This window comes from Heptranchias perlo, chromosome 17, assembly GCF_035084215.1.
Source record: "Heptranchias perlo isolate sHepPer1 chromosome 17, sHepPer1.hap1, whole genome shotgun sequence".
Taxonomy (NCBI): domain Eukaryota; kingdom Metazoa; phylum Chordata; class Chondrichthyes; order Hexanchiformes; family Hexanchidae; genus Heptranchias; species Heptranchias perlo.
In genome coordinates, this window is record NC_090341.1 from 3,762,640 (window position 1) to 3,790,541 (window position 27,902).

Below are 27,902 nucleotides of genomic sequence, written 5' to 3' on the forward strand. Positions count from 1 at the left end.
CCCAAATATACTACATCCACTGGTTTCCCCTTATCTACCCTGCAGTTACATCCTGAAAAAACTAAATTTGTGAAACACAATTTCCCTTTCATAAAACCATGTTGACTCTGCAGAATCATATGATTTTCTAAGTGCCCTTGTTACCATTTCCTCAATAATGGATTCCAGTATTTTCCTGACGACTGATGTCAGGCTGTTCCCTGTTTTTTCTCTCCTTTCTTGAATAGCAGGGTTACATTTGCTACCTTCCAATCCACTGGGACCGTTCTAGAATCTAGGGAATTTTGGTAAATCACATCCAATATCTCTGCAGCCACCTCTTTTAGAACCCTAGGATGTAGGCCATCAGGTCCAGGGAATTTATCAGCTTTTAGTCCCATTAGTTTCTCCAGTACTTTTTCCTCTAGTGATATTAATTACTAGAAGTTCCTCACTCTCATTTACCCCTTGGATCCCCACTATTTCCACTGTGCTTTGTGTCTTCTGTAAAGACAGATACAAAATGTTTAACATCTCTGCCATTTCCTTATTCCCTATTATAATTTCTCCTGTCTCAGCCTCTAAGGGACAAACATTTAATTTTGCTACTCTCCCTTTTTAAGCCACACTTTTAGAAGCTCAATCCTTTTTATATTTCTTAATAGTTTACTTTCATATTCTATTTTCTCTTTCATCCTTGGCTGGTTTCTAAAACTCTCAATCCTCAGGCTTATTACTCTTCTTGGCAACATTATAGGCCTTTTCTTTCAATCTAATACTCTCCTTAACTTCTTTAGTACTTGTCCTGTGGAGTTTTTATTTCTCAATGGAATGTATATTTGTTGAGAATATTGAACTATTTCTTCAAATGTTCACCACTGCTTTTCAACCATCACACCCTTCAATTTGGTTTCCCAATCTACCTTGCCAACTTGCCCCTTATACCTTGTAATGGCTTTAAGTTTAAGACTAGTTTCTGACTTAAGTACATCACTCTCAAACGCAATGTGAAATTCTATCATATTATGATCACTCTTCCCCAGAGGATCCTTTACTGTGAGATTACTAATTAACCCTGTCTCTTACATAATACAAGATCCAAAATAGCCTGTTCCCTGATGGTTTCCTAGAGCAATATGTCATGGAACCAATCTCAAATGCATTCCATGAACTTGTCCTCCAAACTACTTTTGCCAATTTGAATTGCCTAGTCTATGAAGAATAAAGTCCCCAATGACTACTGCATTACCTTTGTTACAAGCTCCTATTATTTCATGATTAATACTCTGTCCAATGGTACTGCTACTATTAGGGGGCCTATAATCTACTCCCACAAATGTTTTCTGCCCCTTGTTATTTCTTATTTCCACCCATACTGATTCTACTTCCTGATCTTCTGAGCCAAGACCCTTTCTCACCACTGTCCTTATGTCATCCTTTATTATTAGGGCTACACCCCCTCCCTTTCCATTCTGCATGTCTTTTCTAAACTCATGTACCCTGGAATATTTAATTCCTAACCTTGGACACTTTGTAACCATGTCTCTAATGGCTATTAGATCAAATCCATTTATCTCTACTTGTGCAACTATCTTGTTACAAATGCTCTGTGCACTCAGATAGAGAGCCTTTAATTTTGACATTTTAACCTGCTTTGACATTATTTGCTGATGCACTATTACTGGTATACTCTGCCCCACACTGCTTATCTATACCCAAATCACTACACTGCTCTGTTGCCTTGACTTTCCTGATTAGATTTCTAAATTTCCCCTCACTTGACCCCTCCCCCCCCCTTTTTAGTTTAAAGCCCTATCTGCAGCCTTTGTTATTCCATTCACCAGGACGCTGGTCCCAGCCCAGTTTAAGTGGAGCCCGTCCCAACAAAACAGCTCTTTCCCCAGTACTGGTGCCCTATGAAAATCGAAACCAGTCCCACCACTCAGCCACGCCTTTAGCTCCCTGATCTGTTTGTCCCTATGTCAATTTGCACGTGGCTCAGGTAGTAATCCAGAGATTATTACCCTTGAAGTTCTGCTTATTAATTTAGAACCGAGCTCCTCAAACTGTCTCAGCAGAACCCCATTCTTAGTTCTACCTATGTCATTGGTTCCTACATGGACCACGACAACTGGATCCTCCCCCTCATGCTCCAAGTTCTTTTCCAGCCACGAGGAAAGGTCCTTAACCCTGGCACTAGTCTTAGCTCAGTTGCCCTTCCAGTCAGATAGCCTGCTGACTTTCAGTGTAGGCTCACAAAGAAAAAGGTATTGGATGGCTGCTTTTGCCCATGGAACCCAGTATAAAATTACTGCAAGAAAAAAAATACAAAAATACTTTCTAAAATGCATTTACATAAAATCAATTCCTTCAATGTTGATGAGAAAAGTTGGGGTGGTGTTTTAATGTCTGCCATACAATTTTTAAATGGTAGGTTTCTCCATGTTCCATCATTTTGTAATTTTGTTTCTGCAACACACCTTACCTATCAAAATAGATGGGCAGCAAAAAGCATTATACTCACAGTGTTGTATTCACCTTCAATGACCTCTGTACTTTGTGTGGATTGTGCAATCACTTTAATTCTTCCAGGGGTTCCAGCCTCCAGCTGCTCAATCTACAAAGGCAATTGGGTAACAACCTTTGAGGCTTAAGGAAATGTTATATAAAATTTGGAAACTGCATGACCTCCTGACTCCACAAAGCCTCTCCACCATCTACAAGGCACAAGTCAGGAGTGTGATGGAATACTCTCCACTTGCCTGGATGAGTGCAGCTCCAACACTCAAGAAGCTCGACACCATCCAAGATAAAGCAGCCCGCTTAATTGGCACCCCATCCACCACCCTAAACATTCACTCCCTTCACCACCGGCACACAGTGGCTGCAGTGTGTACCATCCACAAGATGCACTGCAGCAACTCGCCAAGGCTTCTTCGACAGCACCTCCCAAACCCGCGACCTCTACCACCTAGAAGGACAAGAGCAGCAGGCACATGGGAACAACACCGCCTGCACGTTCCCCTCCAAGTCACACACCATCCTGACTTGGAAATATATCGCCGTTCCTTCATAGTCACTGGGTCAAAATCCTGGAACTCCCTAACAGCACTGTGGGAGAACAGTCACCACACAGACTGCAGCAGTTCAAGGCGGCGGCTCACCACCACCTTAGAGGGCAAATAGGGATGGGCAATAAATGCCGGCCTCACCAGCGACGCCCACATCCCATGAACAAATAAAAAAATGAACTTGAGCTGAGATATAATTTGATGTTTTCTGGAAATTTAAAGACTGTATAAGTGGGCAAAGTCACCAACTGTGCACTAAAATGTTATGCTTCTGTATGCTTGATGCACACCAGGAGCACAGACAAATGGTGCATCCTCAGTCTATGAATTCCTGCCCTTTAATTTTAAGCAGCAGAAAATCTACAGCAGTATATACAGGAACAAACGACAATGGGGAAAAGGGGGTGGGTGAGAGAGAGAAAGATAATTAAGGGTCCAACAGGGCTACATGGCCAAGGAAGGAGGCTAACGGGAGGGCATGTGGTTTGGAGGTTGTGGGTTGTTGGACCCAAGTTTAAAAAGGGGTCAACGGCAGCTTACGTCCCATTCTCTAGCACACACTCTCCCAAGTTTTTAAATCCTGCTCTCTCCTCCTTCCTCCCCCAATACTGCCAGATCCCAGCAACTCCCAATACTGCCAGACTCTGCCCTACCTGATGCTCCAAAACCTCCTCCCTAGTCCTGCTGTACCTCAAGGCCCCTCTCCAGACCTTTCTCCCACACCCATCCACCTCTGCTACATTCCCAAATCCCACATCACAGAACAACCCTAGTGCTACCAGACCACCCTCCCCAGTATCTCCAGGACTTTGGCCCCAAAAGCACTTGGTTGAACAAAGGTTGTTCCTGGGACCACCCCCGCCCCCCCACCCAAACCACTCCCAAGATACTGTTGAATCCAGAGATCCCCATCACAGTACAGCCAGACTGCCCAAATGCTGATAAGACAATGTCTCTGGTAATACTAATAGCTCTCCTATAAAACCTCCAAATTACCATAAGTATTGCCACAGGAGATGCTAGTATTTTCTTTTACAATGGGCTTGCAAGAAATATGCACATTCCCCAACCTCAGAGCAACTTAAGATGGTTAAGCTTTACAGAAAGTCTTTACTGGCACAGAACACATAGCTCTGCTATAAACACCATTAGTGCTCAATATCCTTTTCACATCATTACTTTTCCTTCCATCCATTTCACCCCAAAACACTTACAATATCACACCTAACATTTTAGATACATTAATAGTACTAGCAGGCTTGAAGTACATACTTTTAATCTCACACCTGGATTGAGATCTGGGTAGCATTTGGGCACTGTATTTATAATGCCATGGATGAACACAGGGGTCCCAGCCACAGCAATACAAGTAACAACTAACTGCTGAATAGCTTGCTGCAGTGAACTTATTTGCTGTCTCTTCTCTCTCCTCCACTGCCACCCACCCCCCCCCCCATCCCCCATCAAACAGGGAAACAAAAACTCAAGGCTAACTGTTTATATATTGCCCAATTTATGGTAGCGCCCTTGCTCCTATATAATTTTAAGTATGGCAAGATTTAAAAGCCATTATGCAGATAACATGCTGCATTACCTTGGTCGGCACAAATTTCTTCAGAAATTTCACCCCATGATTTTCCATATGTGCTCCTACTTTCTCTGCCATTTCCTGGTCAAATCCTCGCAGAAGAATGGAGCGCACCATAACAGTAACATCCAATCCCAGGCTAGCAAGGAACCCTGCACACTCCAATGCAACATAGGAAGCACCCACAACCAAAGTCTTCCCTGGGCAGTAAGACAGAGAGAAGAGATCATCACTGCAGAAACAAAATGAGAAAAGCAAATGAGCATCACAAGAATGGATTGCTTTACTAACTGAGCAATATACCAGTTTCCTTCTCGCTTCCAGTTACAATTCAAACTTGTGGGTTAGATTGGTGACCTGTTCATGTATTCAATGTAGTCTTCATAAAGGCACTTCGCTCTAGTGCATAAAAAGGTACAACAAAAGCAAGTAGGATAATGGACACATCTATAACCTTGGGAAGAAAGGAAAACAGACTCGCCTCAGCCACTTTCAGAAACACTGGAGGCATTTGCCCTCCAGTGAGAGGCCATGTGGCATTGGAGGGAAAACTATTTTAATGAGTTTCATTATAATAGCTTTTTGTTTTTAATACAGGTGATACCATTTCCTTTGCTGAACATAGTTTTAACTGCTCTACAGTTCCTTGTCTTAAGATTTAGACTAAAGTTTTTTTTCTTTAAATATAGCCGACTGAGAAGTATACTGCTGGAAACCCAAGTATTACAGATTTGTGCGTAACAGGTTCTTCCACCCTCATAGCTGGGGATTAAACAACACAGCTCTGGATACAACCTTACTTCACAATGAGACCTTGAGCTCTCATCTAGTGAGGAGGAAGGAGAAAAGAAAGGTTTGGGAGTTGGTGGGGGGGGGGGGGTGTAGAGAAACAGATTCAGAACACCCCCCCACTTACAGCTTTTTTTAAAAAAAAAGGAATTCTATTTCCTGCTTGCATCATCAGAAGGTACTGACCATCTCTATCTTAATTCCATTGGTGCCAGTAGTCTTCCAATAGCATGACCAAGTTTTATATGAGCCAAGAAAGCAGAGACAGAACCACAGGCAAGCTAGATCCAGTCCACACATGACAAAACTTCCAGCAAGTCACTGGATAGCAATCAGGGGCAGGAAACCACTGTTAGCAAACTCAGCACAGACCCAAGATCAAACCTGGGACTTTAATCTTTATGGCACTATAAGAGCAAGTGGTGCGTTTACCCACTAAGCTTTCCAGGAGCCTGAGGGCACGCCTGTCTGTAATCAGCTTTTCGAAGGAGTGCTGCGACAAGCTCGGAAGCAGGTCGTCTCCCTGCCATCGCAGTTGTACCAAAAACAGGTAAAAAGGGTGGATCTTAAAGCTAAAGCAATATGGGAAAAAGCAGGAACAGGGCACCGAGTTAGATATCAGCCATGATCATTTTGAATGGCAGAGCAGGCCCGAAGGGCCTACTCTTGATCCTATTTTCTATGTTGGGGAAGGAAGCATACCTGGTAATGCAACAGTCTTTATCGCCTGGTATATTTAAATAACGAGGTCTTTCGCCTGTCGCTATGATGAATTTTTCTCCTGTGTGATAGGTCACTTTGCCTCGCTTGTTGGTTGCCTGGGGGTGGGAGGAGAAAAAGTGAAAGGATGAAGGATGAAAAAAAAAAATCTTTAAAACATGGATTTCTGCTCAACAAAAATTCTAGAGGCAGCTCAAATGAAAGGCAGTGGAGAAAAAAAATCATGGAGCATATAGCCCATTATAAACAAATCAAGACAAACTGAACAAAGAAAATTTAATCAAGCTATGCTATTCCCCTACAGCATGCTGCCAAAATCCTGCTACTAGTGGGTATATTTTTCTCCATTCAGTTAGTAAAATTGGTGCAAGTATAAAGCAGGCAAACCTGCCATATACTCAAGCCAACTTTTATACCAACAGAAAAAAATATACCCATGCACCATAACAGGATCAGGAAAGCCCACTCATTCCATGTTTTACCAACCTGCAAAACCCTGAAATTTAATCTACTGCCATTACTTGTTATTCTCTTGTCCTCTTCACTACATAAAATCACACCATCCCCTAGCCAAAAAAGAGTGACTAGAGAACTGTATACAAGTCTATGCCAATAACACCCTAACCAGTCATTACAGTGCTGTCACTAGGACTTAATTCAGTAAAGCTTAATGCTAGCAGAAATGTTGAAATGTCCTGATGAAGTGTACAATTATAGACTGTTGTGTTTAGGGAGTGCACTTCAAGCTGTACACCATTAGGGTAAAATACCGGTAGTCACAGGTGACCGTAGTGTCAGAAATGAGGGGAATTTAGTGAGCAATTAGAAACGTACAGGTTATTTAAGAATAGCCAACACAAAAGGTGTTAATCAACCATTACTTGCTTTAATAGTTTTGAAGAGGATTAAGGGAATGCAGAGTCTATTGCATATGGATTTTCAGAAGGCATTTGATAAGGTGTTGCACAAGAAACTTGATAGAAACTTTCAGGCATATGGTATAAAAAGAATGTAGCAGAACGGATAAAAAGTTGGTTGGTGGACAGGAAACAAAGTTTGGAAAAAGGTCAGAAGTGGTGTACCCTAGGGGTAAGTATTGTGTCCACTTTTCTTCTGTATCTACAGATGATTTGGACTATCCTAGTATTATTTTATAATTTTAAATTGATGAGAAATGTTAGAGGAATTTCTTTGCAGACAGAGGGTTGTTGCAAAGCATTCCATTCTCCAACAGGGAGTGGTTGAGGCACCTTAAGAGAAAAATGCTATGTATGTGCATCAGAGGAACACACAAAGCTATGAGACAGCAGAGCAGCAAGATTAGTTCTGGTTTGCTCTAGCAAACAGCCAGAGTTAAGCCAAATAAGCCTTCTGTTCTATAGACTTCCATGCTTCTACAAAATTGTTTCTTCTGTGATTCAGAATATGTTGGCTTGTGCCATTTTTCCCCACAGCATCTCCAGACCAATACTTTGAATAAGCCTATAAGCTGACCCAGAAGGGAGAATCAAATGTGGTCATTTCATTCTAAATGCCCTCCACCTTCATATTGGTTATTCTTAATTAATCCATACGTTTCTATTTAGTCAGATTTTTTTTTAAAGTTAGCGAGAGTTTGATTTGTAGTCATGCAATACATGATCTAACCAACTGCTCTACCCAACCCCTTGTCCCAAAAGAGGAAAGGTAGCTAAATTAAAAATTACCACTTTTCCAGAAATGGTAAGTCATAAGAGCAAGACTACCCATATTAAACAACTTGCATTTATAAAGCACCTTTAACATAGTAGAACATCCCTAGGCACTTCACAGGAGCGATTATCAAACAAAATTTGACAGCCACAAAAGGAGATATTGGGACAGGTGACCAAAAGCTTGGTCAAAGAGGTAGGTTTTAAGGAGGGGGTAGAGATGCAGAGAAGTTTAGGGAGGGAATTCCAGAGCTTGGGGCCTAGGCGGTTGAAGGCACAGCCGCCAATGATGCAGCGATTAAAGTCGGGACGCAAAAGAGGCTAGAATTGGAGGAGCAGAGATCGCAGAGGGCTGTAGGATTTTAGAGATAGGGAGATGCGAGGCTCGGGGGAGATATGAAAACAAGGATGAGAATTTTTTTTTTTAAATCGAGGCGTTAAGAACATAAGAAATAGGAGCAGGAATAGCCACAGTCCCTCGAGCCTGCTCCGGATTCAATAAGATCATGGCTGATCTTCTACTTCAGCTCCTCTTTCCTGCCCTATCCCCATTTTGCTTGATTTCCTTAGTGTCCAAAAAAATTCCCAGATCTGAAGTCATGCATATTGCACACACTTGCTTCCCGTTACACCTTCCTCTTTATACTTCATTGCCAATACCCCGATTACTATAAAACACAAACTTTTATCTTAAAGCTACAGATTAATTGCGGTGCTGCTCAGAGTTGGAGTCCAGACAGATTTTGCAATGCGGCGAATTCTAAAAATCAGATAAGAAATGTAATTGATAAGTATCTTTTATGTCCTCAGGATGTCCCAAAGCAGTGTACAGCCAGCTAATGGATATCATAGAAAGGTTACAGCACTGAAGGCGGCCATTCAAGTCCGTGCAGCTCTGTGCAAGAGCAATCCAGCTCGTCCCACTCCCCTGCCCTTTCCCCGTAACCCTGCAAATTTTTTCCTTTCGAGTACTTATCCAGTTCCCTTTTGAAAGCCATGATTGAATCTGCCTCCACCACCCCCTCGGCCAGTGCATTCCAGATCCTAACCACTCGCTGTGTAAAAGTTTTTCCTCATGTCACCTTTGATTCTTTTGTCAATCACCTTAAATCTATGTCCTCTGGTTCTTGACCCTTCCACCAAAGGGAACAATTTCTCTCTATCTAGACCTGTCCTGATTTTGACTACCTCTATCCAATCTCACAACTGTGTCTGTTCCAAGGAGAACAACCCCAGCTTCTCCAGTCTATCCACGTAACTAAAGTCCCTCATCCCTGGAATCATTCTAGTAAATCTCTTCTGCACCCTCCAAGGTCTTCACACCTTTCCTGAAGTGCAGTGCCCAGAACAGCACACAACACTCCAGTTGTGGTCAAACCAGCGTTTTATAAAAAGGATAATCATAACTTCCTTGCTTTTGTACTCTGTCTTTATTTACAAAGGCCAGGATCCCGTATGCTTTTTTTAAAAAACTGCTTTCTCAACCCACCATCACCTTCAATGATTTGTGCACATATACCTCCAGTTCTCTGTTCCTGTACCCCTTTGAGTTGTGCCCTCTAGTTTATGTTGCCTCTCATTCTTCCTACCAAAATGTATCACTTCACATTTTTCTGCTTTAAATTTCATCTGCCAAGTGTCTGCCCATGCCACCAGCCTGTCTATATCCTCTTGAAGTCTATCACTATCCTCCTCACTGTTTACTACCCTTCCAAGTTTTGTGTCATCTGCAAATTTTGAAATTGTGCCCTGTACACCCAAGTCATTAATATATATCAAGAAAAGCAGTGGTCCCAGCACCGAACCCCTGGGGAACACCACTGCACACCTCCCTACAGTCCGAAAAACAACCATTCACCACTACTCTTTCCTGTCACTTAGTCAAGTCTGTATCCGTGTTGCTATTGTCCCCTTTATTCCATGGGCTGCAATCTTGATAAGCCTACCATGCAGCTCAAGCACCTTTTGAAATTCCACATACTCATCAATTGCACTGCCCTCATCTACCCTCTGTTACCTCATCAAAACTCAAGTTAAACACTATTTGCCTTTAACAAATCCGTGCTGGCTTTCCCTAATCAATCCACACTCTGAAGTGTGGTCACTTATGCAGGCAAATGCAGCATCCAGATGACAGATAGCAATGTCCCACAAACAACTGAGAAATAACCAGTTAAGCTGTTTTTTTTTTGAGACACTGGTCAACACCAAGAAGCTGCAAAAACATTAGAATATCTAGATTTTAAACAGCAAGGCTGAAGAGGAGAGGCAGAAAGAGGATGTTAGCAGGTTATAGGCTGTAACACAATCTGGATTATGTTCACTTTTGTAAAACCTCAGAACACACCCACCCATCTTATTCTCTCCTTGCCCTGAATCCATTTAAAAAGTGAACCATTTTACAATGACTGCAACAATGAGGTTCCTGTGGAGAAACACCAAAGCCAACTAATCATCTGGCAGAGGCATCAATACACTAAGACAAAATAAACCATGAGTGTTAAGAATATAAGTAACATAAGAAATAGGAGCAGGAGTAGGCCAAACAGCCCCTCGAGCCTGAGCTGCCATTCAATAAGATCATGGCTGATCTACTTCAATTGGCTTTTCTGCTCTATCCCCATATATCCCTTACTCCCAGTGTCCAAAAAAAATTCCCAGACCAAAAGGCGTGCACAAAGCACACATTTGCTTCATTACATCTTCATTATACTTTGTTGCCAATTACCTCATGCTTTTATCTTAAAAAAAAAGATGTCAATTGTGATGCTGCGCAGAGTTGGAGTTCAGACAGATTTTGCAATTTGGCTAATTCTAATCAGATGAGGGGAAAAAAATGTAATTTTCTGCCTGGGATGTAACTGTTAATTGTATCCATGATTTATATCAATTAGTGTTCATTGTATTCAGGTGGTGTGTACCAACTATGGACTCTTGTATCCATATAAGATAGCTTATCTAGGGTGTGGTGCATGTAATGTAGATCTGTGAATAAAGGCTTGGAAGCAACTGAAGACCAGGGTCTAGTATTCTATCCTTTACCACCTGGGTATCCAACTTATAACAGTAACCACTATATTAGAACATGAACAAATTCCAAGCCTTGCAACCTAGTATCACCATACAGGGAACAAACATCTGTTCTGTTTACCAAATAGGAGAGAGTTTTTTTTAAAAAAAGAGGTAGAGCAGGGAGAGGAATTCCAGAAAATGGTTAAAGTAATAGTGAACAAATACATGACATTACGTACCTTTATCTTGTGTGGTTCCACAAACTCTGCGTAGCTATTATTATAAGTTACTTTCTTGTCCCGTAATGCCACCCTGTAGCCCCAGTTCAAAGAGCCAATGTAGTTCTGGATAGCTTCTTTCATCTTGCCCCAGTTGTGGTGAACTGTAATTCATATAAACCAAGACCACTTTCCTTAGCTTTGATAATGTTATTGTCTCAGCCAGAATCTTAGTTTTACTGCTGACAACACTAAATATTTCCATTATGGGAGAAACTCCCAATGCAGTGATTAAACTGTTCCAAATAAACTAAACAGGTCAAACCATTTAAAGGCAGCAATTCTACCCTGCACTTGTTTACCTACAAATAAGTTGTGGCTTCTAAATCATAAAATCTAAACTATGTTTTGCGACCCAGGCCGAGATGGGCAAGTGAGATTAGGACTATTTGCTTGTATGGAGGGATAATGTTGACTGGTTGGGCTGAATGATTTGTTTCCATGTAGCTCTAACAGTAAACTCCCTTCACACAAGTCCAGTTCAAACAACCAGTGGCTGAGTGGGGGAAAAAAAAGAGGAAAATGTTTTTAAACAAAAGTTCTTGGGTGTGGGCAACACTGACAGTCACGTTTATTACCCACCTCCAAGAGGCTTTTACAATTGAGCTGCTTGATCAGAGGGTATAAGAAACATAAGAAATAGGAGCAGGAATAGGCCATACAGCCCCCCGAGCCTGCTCTGCCATTCAATAAGATCACGGCTGATCTTCAACCTCAATTCCACTTTCCCACCTTATCCCCATACCCCTTGAGTCCTTTAGAGTCCAGAAATCTGTCCATCTCCACCTTAATATACTCAGTGACTACCCCAGAGGGCTGTGGAGGCTCAGAATTCCAAATATTTACAACCCTGCGTGAAGAAATTCTTCATCTCAGTCCTAAATGTCCAGCCCCTTACCCGGAGACTATGTCCCCTAGTTCTAGACACTCCAGCCAGGGGAAACATCATCTAACATGTCAAGCCTTCTCAGAATCTTATGTTTCAATGAGGTCACCTCTCATTCCCCTAAACTCCAGAGTTATAGGCCCAATCTACTTAATCTTCCCTCATAGGACTGTCCTTTCATCCCAGGAATATCAAGTCAACCACCAACTGTGGGATAGGAGTCACAGGTAGTACAGAACAGGTAGAGGTGGCAAGTTCCCTTTCTTGAAGGGCATTAATGAACTAATTGGATTTTTACAGCAAACCAATAGCTTTCAATCATTTTCTGGTGCCAGCCTACAGTTAATCAGATTTATTGAATTCAATTTTCCCCACCATGGGAAATAGCCCCATCTATTTTATAGATCTTTTGGTTGTGTTGACTAGCTGTCTTGTATGTGAACAAAGCAGCTTAAAAAACCCAAAATATTCAAAACAGCAACTGAATTACTTGAAATCTTACCTTTTTCATCAAACTCCCAGCCAAATTTACGTGAATCCGTTAGGCTCTGGCCTAGAATAGCAGCCTGATGCATCAGCTTCTTTGGAATGCAACCTACATTTACACAGGTACCTCCAAGTCCTGTAGACAGGAAGGTTGGGGGGGGGGGGGGGGGGAATTAGTTCAAAAGAACTGTCCAAATATCAACATTATTGTACAGTCAACCATAAATATTTTTTCCAGATTAAAGATAACACCCTCCTGAAATCTATAAAAGATGTTTTGAACATAAAACTGAAATCTAGATTTCACACCTCCCCCAAAGGTAGGCATCTTGGTATCAATCTCAATCAAGAATGAGCAGTAAATTTTGTGCAGTTATATACAATTTTGTGACAAGTACTCTGGTCCTGAGGATGCTAGCTACAAGCAATCCAAACCCATGTAGGAATCGATCAGAGCATTTCAATCCCATTGTTTTGGGTAGGACTAAACCCAGGTTTGAGATGTAGAAGTATAGCAAAATAATCTACCAAAAGGATCTGAAGTCTAATCTACAGCCTGATTAGGTTGTGCAAGTTAGCTCACAGTGCAGTGATGAAATTTAAAAGTATGTTGAAATGCAGAAAAAAATTCCTGCTAAAGTAAGAGGCACAAAAGACATACCCCATGCAGTTCCCATAGGTGTTGGCACAACATAGTCAAACATCAAGACTTTTCTTCCCAGGGCGGCAGCCTCCTGTAAACAGTAAAGACAAATTTTAATCATTTGTAAACAAAAAGTCACTGTTTATTCCATTGTATAGAATTAGTGGTTCAGTCTAATCCAACCTATTGCACTCAATCTGCCTAAAATTGCCAAGACAAAATCTCAATGGTCAGTTACAGAAAAGGGTTAAAACCAGTCCTGCCACATCCAGTCGTGAATGGTGGTGGACAATTAAACAACTAACGGGAGGAGGAGGCTCTGCAAACATCCCCATCCTCAATGATGGCGGAGTCCAGCACGTGAGTGCAAAAGACAAGGCTGAAGCATTTGCAACCATCTTCAGCCAGAAGTGCGGAGTGGATGATCCATCTCGGCCTCCTCCCGATATCCCCATCATCACGGAAGCCAGTCTTCGGCCAATTCGATTCACTCCACGTGATATCAAAAAACGGCTGAGTGCACTGGATACAGCAAAGGCTATGGGCCCCGACAACATCCCAGCTGTAGTGCTGAAGACTTGTGCTCCAGAACGAGCTGCGCCTCTAGCCAAGCTGTTCCAGTACAGCTACAACACTGGCATCTACCCGACAATGTGGAAAATTGCCCAGGTATGTCCTGTCCACAAAAAGCAGGACAAATCCAATCCGGCCAATTACCGCCCCATCAGTCTACTCTCAATCATCAGCAAAGTGATGGAAGGTGTCGTCGACAGTGCTATCAAGCGGCACTTACTCACCAATAACCTGCTCACCGATGCTCAGTTTGGGTTCCGCCAGGACCACTCGGCTCCAGACCTCATTACAGCCTTGGTCCAAACATGGACATGAGCTGAATTCCAGAGGTGAGGCGAGAGTGACTGCCCTTGACATCAAGGCAGCATTTGACCGAGTGTGGCACCAAGGAGCCCTAGTAAAATTGAAGTCAATGGGAATCAGGGGGAAAACTCTCCAGTGGCTGGACTCATACCTAGCACAAAGGAAGATGGTAGTGGTTGTTGGAGGCCAATCATCTCAGCCCCAGGACATTGCTGCAGGAGTTCCTCAGGGCAGTGTCCTAGGCCCAACCATCTTCAGCTGCTTCATCAATGACCTTCCCTCCATCATAAGGTCAGAAATGGGGATGTTCGTTGATGACTGCACAGTGTTCAGTTCCATTCGCAACCCCTCAGATAATGAAGCAGTCCGAGCCTGCATGCAGCAAGACCTGGACAACATCCAGGCTTGGGCTCATAAGTAGCAAGTAACATTCGCGCCAGATAAGTGCCAGGCAATGACCATCTCCAACAAGAGAGAGTCTAACCACCTCCCCTTGACATTCAACGGCATTATCATCGCCGAATCCCCCACCATCAACATCCTGGGGGTCACCATTGACCAGAAACTTAACTGGACCAGCCATATAAATACTGTGGCTACGTGAGCAGGTCAGAGGCTGGGTATTCTGCGGCGAGTGACTCACCTCCTGACCCCCCCAAAGCCTTTCCACCATCTACAAGGCACAAGTCAGGAGTGTGATGGAATACTCTCCACTTGCCTGGATGAGTGCAGCTCCAACAACACTCAAGAAGCTCGACACCATCCAAGATAAAGCAGCCCGCTTGATTGGCACCCCATCCACCACCCTAAACATTCACTCCCTTCACCACCGGCGCACTGTGGCTGCAGTGTGCACCATCCACAGGATGCACTGCAGCAACTCGCCAAGGCTTCTTCGACAGCACCTCCCAAACCCGCGACCTCTACCGCCTAGAAGGACAAGAGCAGCAGGTACATGGGAAGAACACCACCTGCACGTTCCCCTCCAAGTCACACACCATCCTGACTTGGAAATATATCGCCATTCCTTCATTGTCGCTGGGTCAAAATCCTGGAACTCCCTTCCTAACAGCACTGTGGGAGAACCGTCACCACACGGACTGCAGCGGTTCAAGAAGGCGGCTCACCACCACCTTCTCAAGGGCAATTAGGGATGGGCAATAAATGCTGGCCTCGCCAGCAACGCCCACATCCCGTGAACGAATAAAAAAAAAATTGATAAATACATACAAATTATAAGTCTTTGAGACATTTCAGTTAAACCAGAGGACACAGATTTAAGGTGACTGGCAAAAGAATCAAAAGGCAACATGAGGAAAAGCTTTTTAAAAACACAGAAGTGGTTATGATCTGGAATGTGCCACCTGGAAGGGTGGTGGAAGCAGACTCAATCGTGGTTTTCAAAGAGGAATTGGATAAATGCTTGAGAAAAAAATTGCAGGGCTATGGGGAAAGACAGAGGGAATGGGATTAACTTGATTGCTTATATAAAGAGCAGGCAGAGGCTCAATGCAGCCGAATGGCCTCCTTCTGTGCTGTAACTATTCTATGATTTAAATCAAAAGAATGCTGGGAGCTGCCAAATAAAATATTTTACTTGCTCCAAGCGAATTGAGCTGGTTCAGGGCAGCACTGCATAATTCCAAATAATATGGTGCTGGATTAGCTTATCTCCCCATATTCACTTCAGCACTAACATTAATTATGCAAGCAATCAATAAAAGTTACTTACCCTTGTAAGCCATTTGATTTCATGTCAGACATCAATATTACTGGATTATCTCACAGCCTTCAGTCAAAAGCAACCCCTCTACTATTCTTCCTGCCTTTAAAGGCCACCTCTATCTAAGCTGATTCTTCTATGGCCCAATGCCTACCCTCTCCTTTCCACCCCCATATCCCTAGAAAAATGCCCCCCCCCCCCTACTTTTATATGCTAAAAAGGTGCAACATACTGGTTTCATTTTTCTAACTTATGGTTTAAAAAAGTTAGAATTAGCCAATGCAACTAAAAATTCTACCCAGCTCAAGGTCACACAGTAAGTAGATACTTTACATAATCTAAAGAATGAAACCTTTAATTCTATACAACCACTCCTTGAACCATTAGAATTCCCATTTTTATTGGAATGAGTGAGCACAGGAACCAGTGGAACTTATCAATAAAGTTGTGCAACAGTACAGTGGCATACTTAACTGGGATGCCAATACACTGTCAGATAAGATATCTGAACATACAATCCCACCATACTACAGAGAAGGCACCTCGCAAGATGCCATCACACACCTGCTCGTACTTGGTTTTAGAGCCCCACCCATGCCTTGACATACTGAGGCTAAAGGAAAATACAACAACTTTTATTTATACAGCACCTTTAATATAGTAAATTCACAAGGCACTTCACAGGAGCGTTATCAGACAAATTATGACACCAAGCCACATAAATATATATTAGGACAGGTGACCAAAAGCTTGGTCACAGAGCTAGGTTTTAAGGAGCATCTTAAAAAGGAGAGGGGTGAGAGGTGGAGGTTCAGGGAGGGAATTCCAGAGCTTAGGAACCTGAAGGCATGGCTGCTAATGATGGAGCAATGAAAATCTGGGGGGGGGGGGGGGGGGGGGGGTGCGCATTAGGGCCAAAAATTGGAGGAGCACAGAGATCTTGGAGGGTTGTAGGGCTGGAGGATGAAAGTGTTTAAATTGAGGCGTTGCAAGACCAGGAACCAATGTAGGTCAGCAAGCACACGAATGATGGGTGAGCAGGTCTGTCTTGGTGCAAGTTAGGATACGGGCTGCAGAGTTTTGGATGATCTCAAGTTTACAGAGGGTACAAGGTAGGAGCCTGGCCAGGAGAGCATTGGAATATTCGAGTCTAGGAGGTAACAAAGGCACGGATAAGGGTTCCAGCAGATGAGCTGAGGCAGGGCAGAATCGGGTGATGTTTCGGAGGTGGAAGTGGACAGTCTTGGCGATGGTTCCATGACTTATTGGATTCTTTGATAGTAGAAGCATAGGGTTAAAAGTGGTTACCACTAGCTGTTTCTACAAGCTGCAAAGAATATACATTTCAGTCTGGTATGCTGAAGATATTATGCATCAAGGTGTCAGTCTGGGCTCAGTGGTAGCATTGTTGCCTATCATGGATTCAAGCCCCACTCAGACTCCAGTGCAGTACTACGGGAGTGCTGCACTGTCAGAAGTGCAGTCTTTCAGATCAGACGTTCACCTGAGGGCAGTCAGGGCCTCAGTTTGGCATAAAGCTAAAAGTCTTAAATAAAAACAGAAAATGCTGGAAACACTGAGCATGTTAGCCAACACCTGCAGAGAAAGAAAGTTAACATGTCAGGTCAACTTTTCATAACTTTATCTACCTGGATATTGGGCAGGAAAAGGTACACAGATTTGTATGGTACATTTGGTCCACTTACGAGTGGCCAGAGATGCTGAACTCAAGAATATGTAGTGTAAATCCCCAAAACACAAACTGATGTGATCGGTTAAATTTGACATTAATTGGATAAGGTGGGCTGGGTCGCTAAGCAGTGCCTGGGCCATATTTCACAAGAAATGCATCCTAATTGCAACAATTCCATGGATAGCTACTATCAGATTGTATTTTCCAGTATTTATTTTCACTGTCAACATAAAAGCCAGCAGCTATGCACACTATACCTTTGAAGCTGCAAGTCCTCCAGAACCACCACCTATAACTATGAGGTCATAGTCATACATTTCGCCTCCCTCCAAGAGTTTGGTCAACAAACCATCTTCGTGAGCCTGCAGGAAAAACACAACTACTGAAGTATACTTCTTAGGATAGCTTGGTTTTCTTAAGTCCACAACAGCAACATTAAACAGGCAGTCCCAAAGGTATCTCAGACAGCTAGTGTGGAAAATGGAAGGGTCACACTTGTGCAGTGGAGTGCCCCAAGGTTGACAAGAGGAATTTTCAAACTAGGGTTAACCCACCTATATCATCCTTGCCGTAGGAATGGATAGTGCTCCATTCCTCAAATCACTTGAGATTGTTGTGTAGCCAGATTTCCTATGATACAATATTGTAAAGGAATTGGACATTTGGCCCCACTATATTCAATTAGATCACGGCTGATCTGGAGCTTAACTCCATTTACCCACCATAGCTCCATATCCCTCTGATCTTTGCTGATGTGTCTCCCTTCTCTTTGCTTCTATATTTTAATTTCTCAATCCCATACTAGCATCCCACCCCCTATTACCTTTTAGCTTCTTTTCCCTTTTGGATTTTCACTAAAAAGTTACTCTTCCCACTGCTCACAATTTTCTGTCTTCCTTCCTCCCTCCCTAGAAAGCAATTATTGGAATTAATGTTCCCCACTGCCTTTCATTCTGCCAGAGAGAGAAAGGTTCAAGTCAGAACCATGTTCTGAAACAGACCAACTACCAACAGCAAACACTACATTACCATCAGCATTCATTATCATTAGGGTTACTGGTATTCTTGACCAGTCACCACACAGTGCACAATCTCATATTGGGACAGGTCTCTGGCTATTGTACGGTTATCTTTACTCTATATAGAAGCCAGTTTTTGCAATATCCTAGCTCAATCCCTGACCTGTGCTCAGTTGGCAGATTTAGGCCACAGCAGCAGCAGTATGGCATTACAAATCAGTCTCAGTTTCCCCATTAGTCCTGGGGCAGAGGGGAAAAAGACAGGGTTCCTGCTCCTGATCATCTTGTGCCTCCTTTTCCGGTCCTCTTTCTCCTCCCCAAAGCTGGAAAGATGCACAGGGACCTGGCTGTGATGCCACCTCCCACCCCCCAAAACATGCCAACACCAACCATCAAGATCACATATGAATAATGGTCATTTGGAGGGGTTTCAGAGGGCACTTGTGGAACCATACCCAGCAAGCAGTCAATGCATTCAAGGAGGAGGGGAAGAAAGGAAACTGGAGAGAGAAACCAGTCTCAATCAGGGCTACTCACAAGCAAGCAGCTTCAAAATGAAACCAGCTTGAAGTGGAGCACAGGGATAGTCAATTTCATTTTTAGCAAAATGAAACTTATCCCCTATGGCAAGAATTAATAGTGGAATGTCCAATTTAGATATGTATCATTTGTAACTACTTGAAGCAGCATTTTGGTGCAGCGATGCCTAACTGAATCAAATGAGTAAATTAGCCAACCTGTAGTTAAAACCATTGTTTTTTTTTTAAAGTTTAAATCAAAAGTTGCTTAGAGCAATGGATCTACTTTTTACTTTGTTATTTTCAATTTCAGAGACAAGAATAAAAATCCAGTGACAATTATTCCATTATGGACTTCCCTCCCACACCAGCTACACAGGTCCTACTTTAAGGAACATTAATTTCCTTACCTGCCTCCCTGCAAAAAAATTCAAGCAAGTGTTAAATATTTCATTTTAAAGGTTTGGATGATGGGAAATGAAGTAGCCAAATGAAATCAACACATTTAAGCCACCCAATTACAGGAGAAAACCCCCCACACACACACATAGATAGTGCAGTCAAATGGTCAATTAGACAGCACAACAATTAAACAAATCAGTCATCAAATGGGAAAGGAGGCAGCAAGAACAAACAAAATACAATATGTATAATTACCCAACATTTTTGATCTCCCTGCCAGAAGAGGCACAACCACTGTATTGAGAAAGGATTGGCATTCTAGCCAAGGTAACAAGGAGGGTCGATGAGGGCAACACATTTGATGTAGTGTACATGGATTTTAGCAAGGCTTTTGACAAGGTCCCATATGGCAGACTGGTCAAAAAAGTAAAAGCCCATGGGATCGAAGGGAAAGTGGCAAGTTGGATCCAAAATTGGCTCAGTGGCAGGAAGTAAAGGGACATGGTTGACGGTGTTTTTGCGACTGGAAGACTGTTTCCAGTAGGGTCCTACAAGCCTTAGTACTAGGTCTCTTGCTTTTTGTGGTATATATTAATGATTTGAACTTGATCAAGAAGTTTGCAGATGATACAAAAATTGTCCATGCGGTTGATAGTGAGAATGAAAGCTGTAGACTGCAGGAAGATATCAGTGGACTGATCAGGTGGTCAGAAAAGTGGCAAATGGAATTCAATCCACAGAAGTGTGAGGTAATGTGTGAGGGCAAACAAGGCAAGGATGTACACAATAAATGGGAGGATACCAAGGGGTGTAGAGGAACAAAGGGACCTTGGAGCACATGTCCACAGGTCCCTGAAGGTAGCAGGACAGGTAGATAAGGTGGTTAAAAAGGCATACTGGATACTTTCCTTTATTAGCCAAGGCATAGAATACAAGAGCAGGGAGGTTATGCTGGAACGGGATAAAACATTGGTTAGGTCACAGCTTGAGTACTGCGTACAGTTCTGGTCACATTACTGTAAAGATGTGATTGCACTAGAGAGGGCACAGGAGATTGCCAGGGCTGGAGAATTTCAGCTATAAGATTAGATAGACTGGGGTTGTTTTCTTTGGAACAAAGGAGGCTGAGGGGAGATTAATTGAGGTATATAAAACTATGACAGGACTGGATAGAGTGGACAGGGAGGACCTTAGCAGAAGAGTTGGTGGCCAGGGGGCATAGATTTAAGGTAGAAGGATCAGAGGGGAGCCAAGGAGAAATTTTTCACCCACAGGGTGGTGGGGGTCTGGAACTCACTGCCTGAAAGGGTGGTAGAGGCAGAACGCCTCAACTTGTTTAAAAAGTACTTGGATAAGCACTTGAAGTGCCATAACCTATAGGGCTACGGCCCAAGTGCTGGAAAGTGGGATTAAGCTGGATAGCTTTTCTTTCCCAGAATGGCCTCCTTCTGTGCCGTAACTTTATGATTCTATAATTCTGGCATTCAGCACTCAAATACAGCCTTGCTCCGTACTAAGTTTTTTTTCTAAATGGCAATGCTGGTATCCAGCAGGCTGCTCTCATGGGAAGTTTCTCCCTTCAGGTTGGGTTGGAAGAAATTCTATAACACTACAGCTAAAAAGGAAACCCCTGCCATGGGGGTAGATGCAGAGAAAGCACTCTTCTCTTCCCACTCCCCTATCACCAACCAGTCACCTTGCCCAAGATAGAAATTTGCAGGGCAGCCAAATCAACTTTTTCAGAACCCTTCTTTGAAGCAGGTAAGAGTACACATCAGTGACAGTAGTGGATCACAGTTAACTTCAGCAAAACTAACTTTTTCCACAATTCATTCTTTGAGCACCCAGTGTATGTCAGCAAACTATAGAAACAGAGCACCACAACTAATTCAGATCTTGCACACATCCAATGTCCAAACATGCATATTTTCCAGCAAAGATCACTGGGCAACAATTGGGAGCAGAAACTCTGGTTGTTTTCCTTCCCTCTCCTGGGTATAGAGGCCAATTGTAACACCCCTAACACAACCTCAGGGGAGATCAGTTAACCTGGGACTTTCTTGGTCTGACTAGTTCAATCACCATACCAGGCAATGCATACACCAACAAAGTCCCTACACTGATTTAATGGATTCCATAGGCAATACTGCAATTTTTAAATTACACTTCAGACTGCATTTTCTTAAACCAGTCACACTGCATTTCCAAAATCATGGCCACCATAAAGCATAAATAAGTGCAATTGTCTAGCTGCTGCCAAATGTTAAAGTTATTTCCTTTATAAACTTAAAGTTGTATGGAATATTCCTAGTGTGTATTTTCACCAAAAACCTCATTACCTGCACAGTTTTGTCACAGCCACCCAGGTGAGCCTTGTTAACAAATACACTGGGAACAGTCTTCTGGCCAGTCATTTCTTGTAATATATTCTGCATATCACTTCCACCCTCTGCAAAAAAAGAAAAACCATGTGCAAAAAAAATTATAACTTAGTATCAGGATAGCAAGGTGGCCAAACAAAAATTCTGTAATCTGCAACTGTAATACAAGAGACTTGTGTGCTGTGGATGACATGCAGTCCACTCAAATGTCCCAATAACATCAGCATCTGGTAATTTAGAATAGCAAGAGTCTGGTCTTGGATGCTGGAAAAGGAAGGGTAGACCAGGCATTACGAAAAACAAACTGAGCTGCACCAAACAAAAAGGACTTACTGGTATGGACTTGGCTGTGCTGAGCCATACATACCGTGACTTATGTTTTGGACTGCTTCACGTCTTAAACACCTTTCCAATTTGAGTTGTTGGGTTTAGGAAACCCACTGGGGTCTTGATAGTTTAAAAGCAATTTCAGTGAGATGAAAGCTACTGGTCTACACACCATCTTGTCGCTATCAAGGATGCTGTTTATTACAGGAAAAAACTGTTGGTCCATCTAGTCTGCCCAATTATCCCCTCTTTTTCATGGAATGGCATCATTCTGAATGATGCCTGTCTCTTGTTGCTGTTTGTGGGATCTTGCTCTGTGGAAAATAGCTGCCATGTTTCCTACATTATAACAGTGACTACACTTCAAAAGTACTTCATTGGCTGTAGAGTGCTTTGGGACATCCCGAGGTCATAAAGGCACTATATAAATGCAAGCTCACTCATGAATTGCTTCAGATGCCAATTTCCTTTCTAAACTCATTTCCTGTTTGAACAACTGCAGCGGCAATTTGTTCCATATGTTGATCAACCTTCTGTTGGTGAAATTCTACCTGAATTACCCATTTATATTTAGCTTTCATTATCTTAAACTATTCCCCTGGTGCTCGAATCACCCACACAGCAAAGCAAGCCTGTTTTTAAACTATCAAATCCAGTCATATATCAAAGCCTCTCCTACTCCTCAAGAGGTAATAATGTATCACTCCATAGCTCAGTCCCCTAAATTCTGTAGTCCACCACTGAACCATCTCTAATGGCAGGATATCTTCCTTCTCCTCCCTCCAGTAGGAGGGGGACAAAAACTAAATAAAATACTCTCAAGTGCAGTCTTTCACCTTATGCTATATACCATTCTCTGACCAAGAGGGTGGATCAGTGAAATTCTTTCAGATCGCTGCACTCGGCAACAACCAGTTTAACTCAACCCTTCAGAGTGGAAAGTACCTGGTCTCTTTTTTTTTAAATTGAGGCACAATTGAGCTTAAAATAAATAAGATTCCTAGTCCTGAGCACTATCCAGTGTCTCCTGCTGAAAAGCAATATTCCTCAATATCAGGCAGCCTGATGACTGACTAACCACTCAGGTGAGACACTGGAATGTTGCCATGCTTATAGAACTATACCTCACTGTGTTAGCACTTTAGAGGAAAGAAAATTAAGAATTAAAAGAAAGGCACGAATACAATGCAACAGCAGCTTCACTGTATATTATGCAATGTAGTCATAAAATAAACACAGCTATCTCCCAACCATCTTCAAAAACAACTTGGACTGGAGTTTGAATATTTTCCCTTGCTCTGCATGACTCGGCACTTTTCCTCTTCACTTGTAAGTTCTACTAAAGGTCAAGTCTACACTGATAAGTGGTAGCATGTCAAATATTAAACAGTATCTTGGAATGGAATAAGGCAAAAAACATTAGTGTCCAAAATATAAAAGCTTAAAGAATAATGTTACCTAGTAAATCAAGTTCTTCAACATGAATATCAATGTCCAGAGCTCTAAACAGTTCTTTAACCTATAAAAAAACCAAGAGACAGGCATTAGGAAAAGAAACATTTGCAAACAGATCTAAAAATGTCCACATTCACCATGTGTATGGCTGAGTACTCAAGTATTTTGCACCATAAATCAATGTAGAAAAACACTAGGCTTATACATTATCCTCCCATCCTGAAGGTGCCAACTCTTGCTGGGGTGTGGTTCCACAGGTAGTGGCAGGGCTCCAGTACTTCACCCACATGGTGACTGTTTATACACAAACACAGAAGTGTAGGCAGCCTATTTGACCTTTGATAACATCACAGCCAAACTAATCCTGCCAGAACCTGATAACTATTACTGCTGGAAAATGTGGCTGTCAGAACTGGGATTCCCTGGCCAATTATTTCCATTCCAGACCAAAGGCAAGAGATTGGTTTTCGTGCACAAACCATGGCCCTGACGAGATCAGCTAGCTCACCATAGAACAGGAATGGAACCTGGGACCTTCTAGTCTGTATGGTTTAGTTGCTAGTTTGCATTCAGATTGATTGGCTAAATTAAAATATCTTAATATACTAATTAGCTCCTGATAGTCAGTGACTAGTGAGCAAGCACAATACAGAAGGGAGGAAGAGAATTGCTGCTATATTAACATGTGTCACAGCATGATGCATTGACTAGAGGCATCTTCCAAGGTCATGTATTCTAGCAGCTGGTTGCAGAACCCTGGGAAGCAGTGCATTTGCCTGCCCTCCACCCTAGAGGATTCACAGGGAGGACAAGCTTTTCTTTGTACTATTAGTGTTTTTATCACAAATATTTTATCAACTATACTATTCTACTGCATAGTAGAGACTGTACAGAAATTGGGAGTGTTAAACACCAAGTCAATGTAATGATGTATAAACACATTAGCTTCAGCTTTGCAACAGTAACTATGCCACACTAGGTGAGAAAATATAGTGTACATTTCTACATATGTCTTTTTAAAATAAGCACACAAATAGAAGTTATTTCAAGAATGTCTTCCATTTTTCTGACATTCAACACAGTCCCACCTCCCCAAATTGACAGTTGAACATTCTTAATATGGCAATAGTACAATTACATATGCAATTTTTCAACAAAATCACAGGTTTTTAAAAAAGGTTAGCAGGGAGGTTAAACCAATAATTTTCAAACTATTGTATGATGGACTTGTAACTATTAATACACATCCAGAGTCTCCATCCTAAATGCTTAAAAAGTGTCAGCTGCCCAGCAGCATTATGGTTATAGAAACTGCTTTTGCTATACAACAGAGAAATAAGTGGGTCAACAAATACAGAAAACAAGATATACCACACAGAATAAGACACGGCTGCAGTACATCTTGTCCAAACTACTCCATGGGCACCTCAAGTCTATGGACTAGAGTTTGAAAACCAATTGGTTAAACTGAAAAATGCTGCATTAAAAAATGAACATGCTACCTCAATCAATGGTAAATGTATTATGTGGTACTAAACCATGTAATCCAGGGAGGATCTCAGATTCCATTTTATAGCACTGAAAGATACAATTCTGCCCATCATACTTGTGCCTGCTTTGCAAGCAGGTCCCTTTTCCCATACCCTTTTAAATACCTCCCACCCAAAGAGTTATCCACTTCCATTTTAAAAGCTACTATGGATTCTGCTTCCACCACTACTTGCGGTAGGTCATTCAATGTGCTTACAACCCTCTGCGTTAAAAAAATTCTAACCTCTCCCTTCATTGTCTTGAAAAATTTATGCACTCCAGTTACAGACTCACATTTTCTTCCCCCCCCCCCCCCCCATTTACCTCTTCAACAACCCACCCCAATTTTGCCTCAATATTGAACACCTCTATTAGCTCTCCTCCTAAACAGAGGAGACCAATTTCTCTAGTTTCATAATTAAAGCATCTCATCCCAGTCATCATTTTGGTGATTCCGTTCTGCATTTTGTGGCAGGGAATAGCCTCAGGCCATTGCAAAGTGCCACACAAAAAGCAAAAGGTTACTGGGGTAAGACAGAAATAATGTAAGGAATGTTACACCACCAGGTTATAGTCCAACTGTTTTATTTGAAAATCACAAGCTTTCGGAGGCTTTCTCCTTCGTCAGGGGAGTGTGTATCCCACACACACCTGACGAAGGAGAAAGCCTCCGAAAGCTTGTGATTTTCAAATAAAACAGTTGGACTATAACCTGGTGGTGTAACATTCCTTACATTTGTCAACCCCAGTCCATCACCGGCATCTCCACATTAAGACAGAAACAACAAAAACATTTATTTACATAGCTTATCACATCCTCAGGATGTGAGAAGACCTTTACATGGAGTGAATTACTTCTGAAATACAGTCACTACATGTAGGCAAATGCAACATTCTACAAAGTGAATGACATAAATGACCAGTTAATTTGCTTTGGTTGAGGGAGAAACTTAGCTAAGACACCAGGAGAACTCTCCTGTTCAAATAGCACCATGGGATCTTTTACATCATGAACAAGCATACAAGACCTTGGTTTAAAGTCTCATCTCATATTCGAGGCAGAGATAAATTTTTGGACTTTAGGGGAATCAAGGGATATGGGGATCAGGCAGGAAAGTAGAATTGAGGTAGAAGATCAGCCTTTATCTGACTGAATGGCAGAGCAGGCTCAAGGGGCTCTATGGCTTACTCCTGCTGCTATTTCTGATCTCAAAAGATGCACTTTCAACAATTCAGCACTTCCTCCCTCAGTACTATGTTGAAGCATTGGTTTAGATTATGTACTCAAGTCCTGGAGTGGTGCTTGTACAAGGACTCAAGCTAATCTTTGATCACACATGAGTCACTATTATGCATTAATGCAGTAACCTATATTAGAAACCACTTGTGAACAGAATTGGGCTCGTGACATTCTCCACAGTCAAATAGCCTGAAAACTCTACATTCACATATAAATAGAATTACATAGAGCACAGAAACAAGCAATTCAAGTGTTTGTGCTCCAGGTGAGCCTCCTCCCTCCTTACTTCATCTTGCTCAAATAGCTACATAAATAGCTATATGGACAAGATAAAGGATGGTTGCTAGCACCATACAAGTTATACCCCTGCATTAGTTACCACCTTTGCCTGAGGGCAGGGGGGCAAGGGAAAGACATACATTTAAGAGGGTTTTTTTTTTTAAAAGTAATTCAGACTGGAGAGTTACTTACAACACTTCTACAATCACTGCATTCAGCACATTAACATCCTGGCACACTCACCTCAATCAGAAAGTTATGGGTTCAAGCCACACTCCAGAGACTTGAGCACATAATCCAAGCTGACACTCCTAGTGCAGTACTGGGGGAGTGCTACATTGTCAGAGGAGCCATCTTTCAGATAAGACATTAAACAGACACCCCATCCACCCTCTCCAGTGGGCATAAAAGATCCCATGGCACTATTTTAAAGAGCAGGGGAGTTCTCCCCTAGTATCCTAGCCAATATTTATCCCACAAAAACTTGTGACGACACTTCAAAAGTACATCATTGGTTGCAAAGCACTTTGGGTCTTCCTAAAGTGGTGAAAGGCACCATATATAGGAAAGTTCTTTCCTTTACCAATAGCCATTGGGGCAATGTAATTATAATCTCCCACCGGTGGGAGCACTACAGCACCAATTACAGCGTGACATGTTTACATAGGCAGTGCCTATATAATGCACATATAGGAATTTATAAGGAAATACAGTAAGCAGAGACGAAATGACTTTGGAGATTCGAGCATATTCTCACACGCTAGGCCTGTTATCACCCAAGAAACTACCCCAGGGAGAGGCGAACTAATCGTACTTTACCGCAATTCCACTTCACAACAGGCCACGGACCCGGACCCGGACTCACCTTCTGGCAGTACGGGCAGTAGCTTTTGCTAAACACCACCACCGGATACGAGTCGACGAGAGTCTGGATGCGGGTCTTGAGCTCCGCAGGAGAGGCGGAGGAGCCAGTCGGGGCCATGTTGCCCGACACCGAGGGAGCGGGAGACCGACTGAAGTGGTGATGATGCTGCTCCTGCTCGGACACCGACTAAAATAACCTCCTCCCACCCACTTTACCTCATGAAAAATCACCAATTAACTGGAAGAGAGAATGAATAATTTCAATCAGGGTGATTGATTAATGAATTAATCGGTGGGCGGGGAAGGTTCCGGAAGGTTCCCGACGCTTCGCTCAAAAGCCCGCGCGCGCTTGACTGCCGGACGAACTAAAGAGCCCCGGCGCCAGCAGAGAACTCCGGGCCACTGCGCATGCTCCGCCCTCCTCCTCCTCTCCCCCCCCCCCCCCTCCTCCC

The 27,902-nt window shown here is 42.6% G+C and overlaps 1 protein-coding gene across 1 annotated transcript in view; it reads right to left on the reverse strand.

Annotated features, from left to right (window-relative positions):
- The window catches only part of txnrd3 (thioredoxin reductase 3), a 51,568-nt gene extending 23,726 nt beyond the window's left edge, over window positions 1-27,842 (reverse strand). The window contains exons 1-10 of the mRNA XM_067998376.1: window positions 27,452-27,842; window positions 23,541-23,601; window positions 21,714-21,823; window positions 17,693-17,797; window positions 13,162-13,234; window positions 12,517-12,636; window positions 11,090-11,232; window positions 6,130-6,245; window positions 4,645-4,870; window positions 2,504-2,596 (exon numbers count right to left, since the gene is read on the reverse strand). Coding sequence (XP_067854477.1) covers window positions 2,504-2,596; window positions 4,645-4,870; window positions 6,130-6,245; window positions 11,090-11,232; window positions 12,517-12,636; window positions 13,162-13,234; window positions 17,693-17,797; window positions 21,714-21,823; window positions 23,541-23,601; window positions 27,452-27,568 — 1,164 coding nt within the window. The 5' untranslated portion in view covers window positions 27,569-27,842. The remainder of the gene's footprint in view (window positions 1-2,503; window positions 2,597-4,644; window positions 4,871-6,129; window positions 6,246-11,089; window positions 11,233-12,516; window positions 12,637-13,161; window positions 13,235-17,692; window positions 17,798-21,713; window positions 21,824-23,540; window positions 23,602-27,451) is intronic.
- Between the last annotated feature and the right edge of the window lie 60 nt (window positions 27,843-27,902).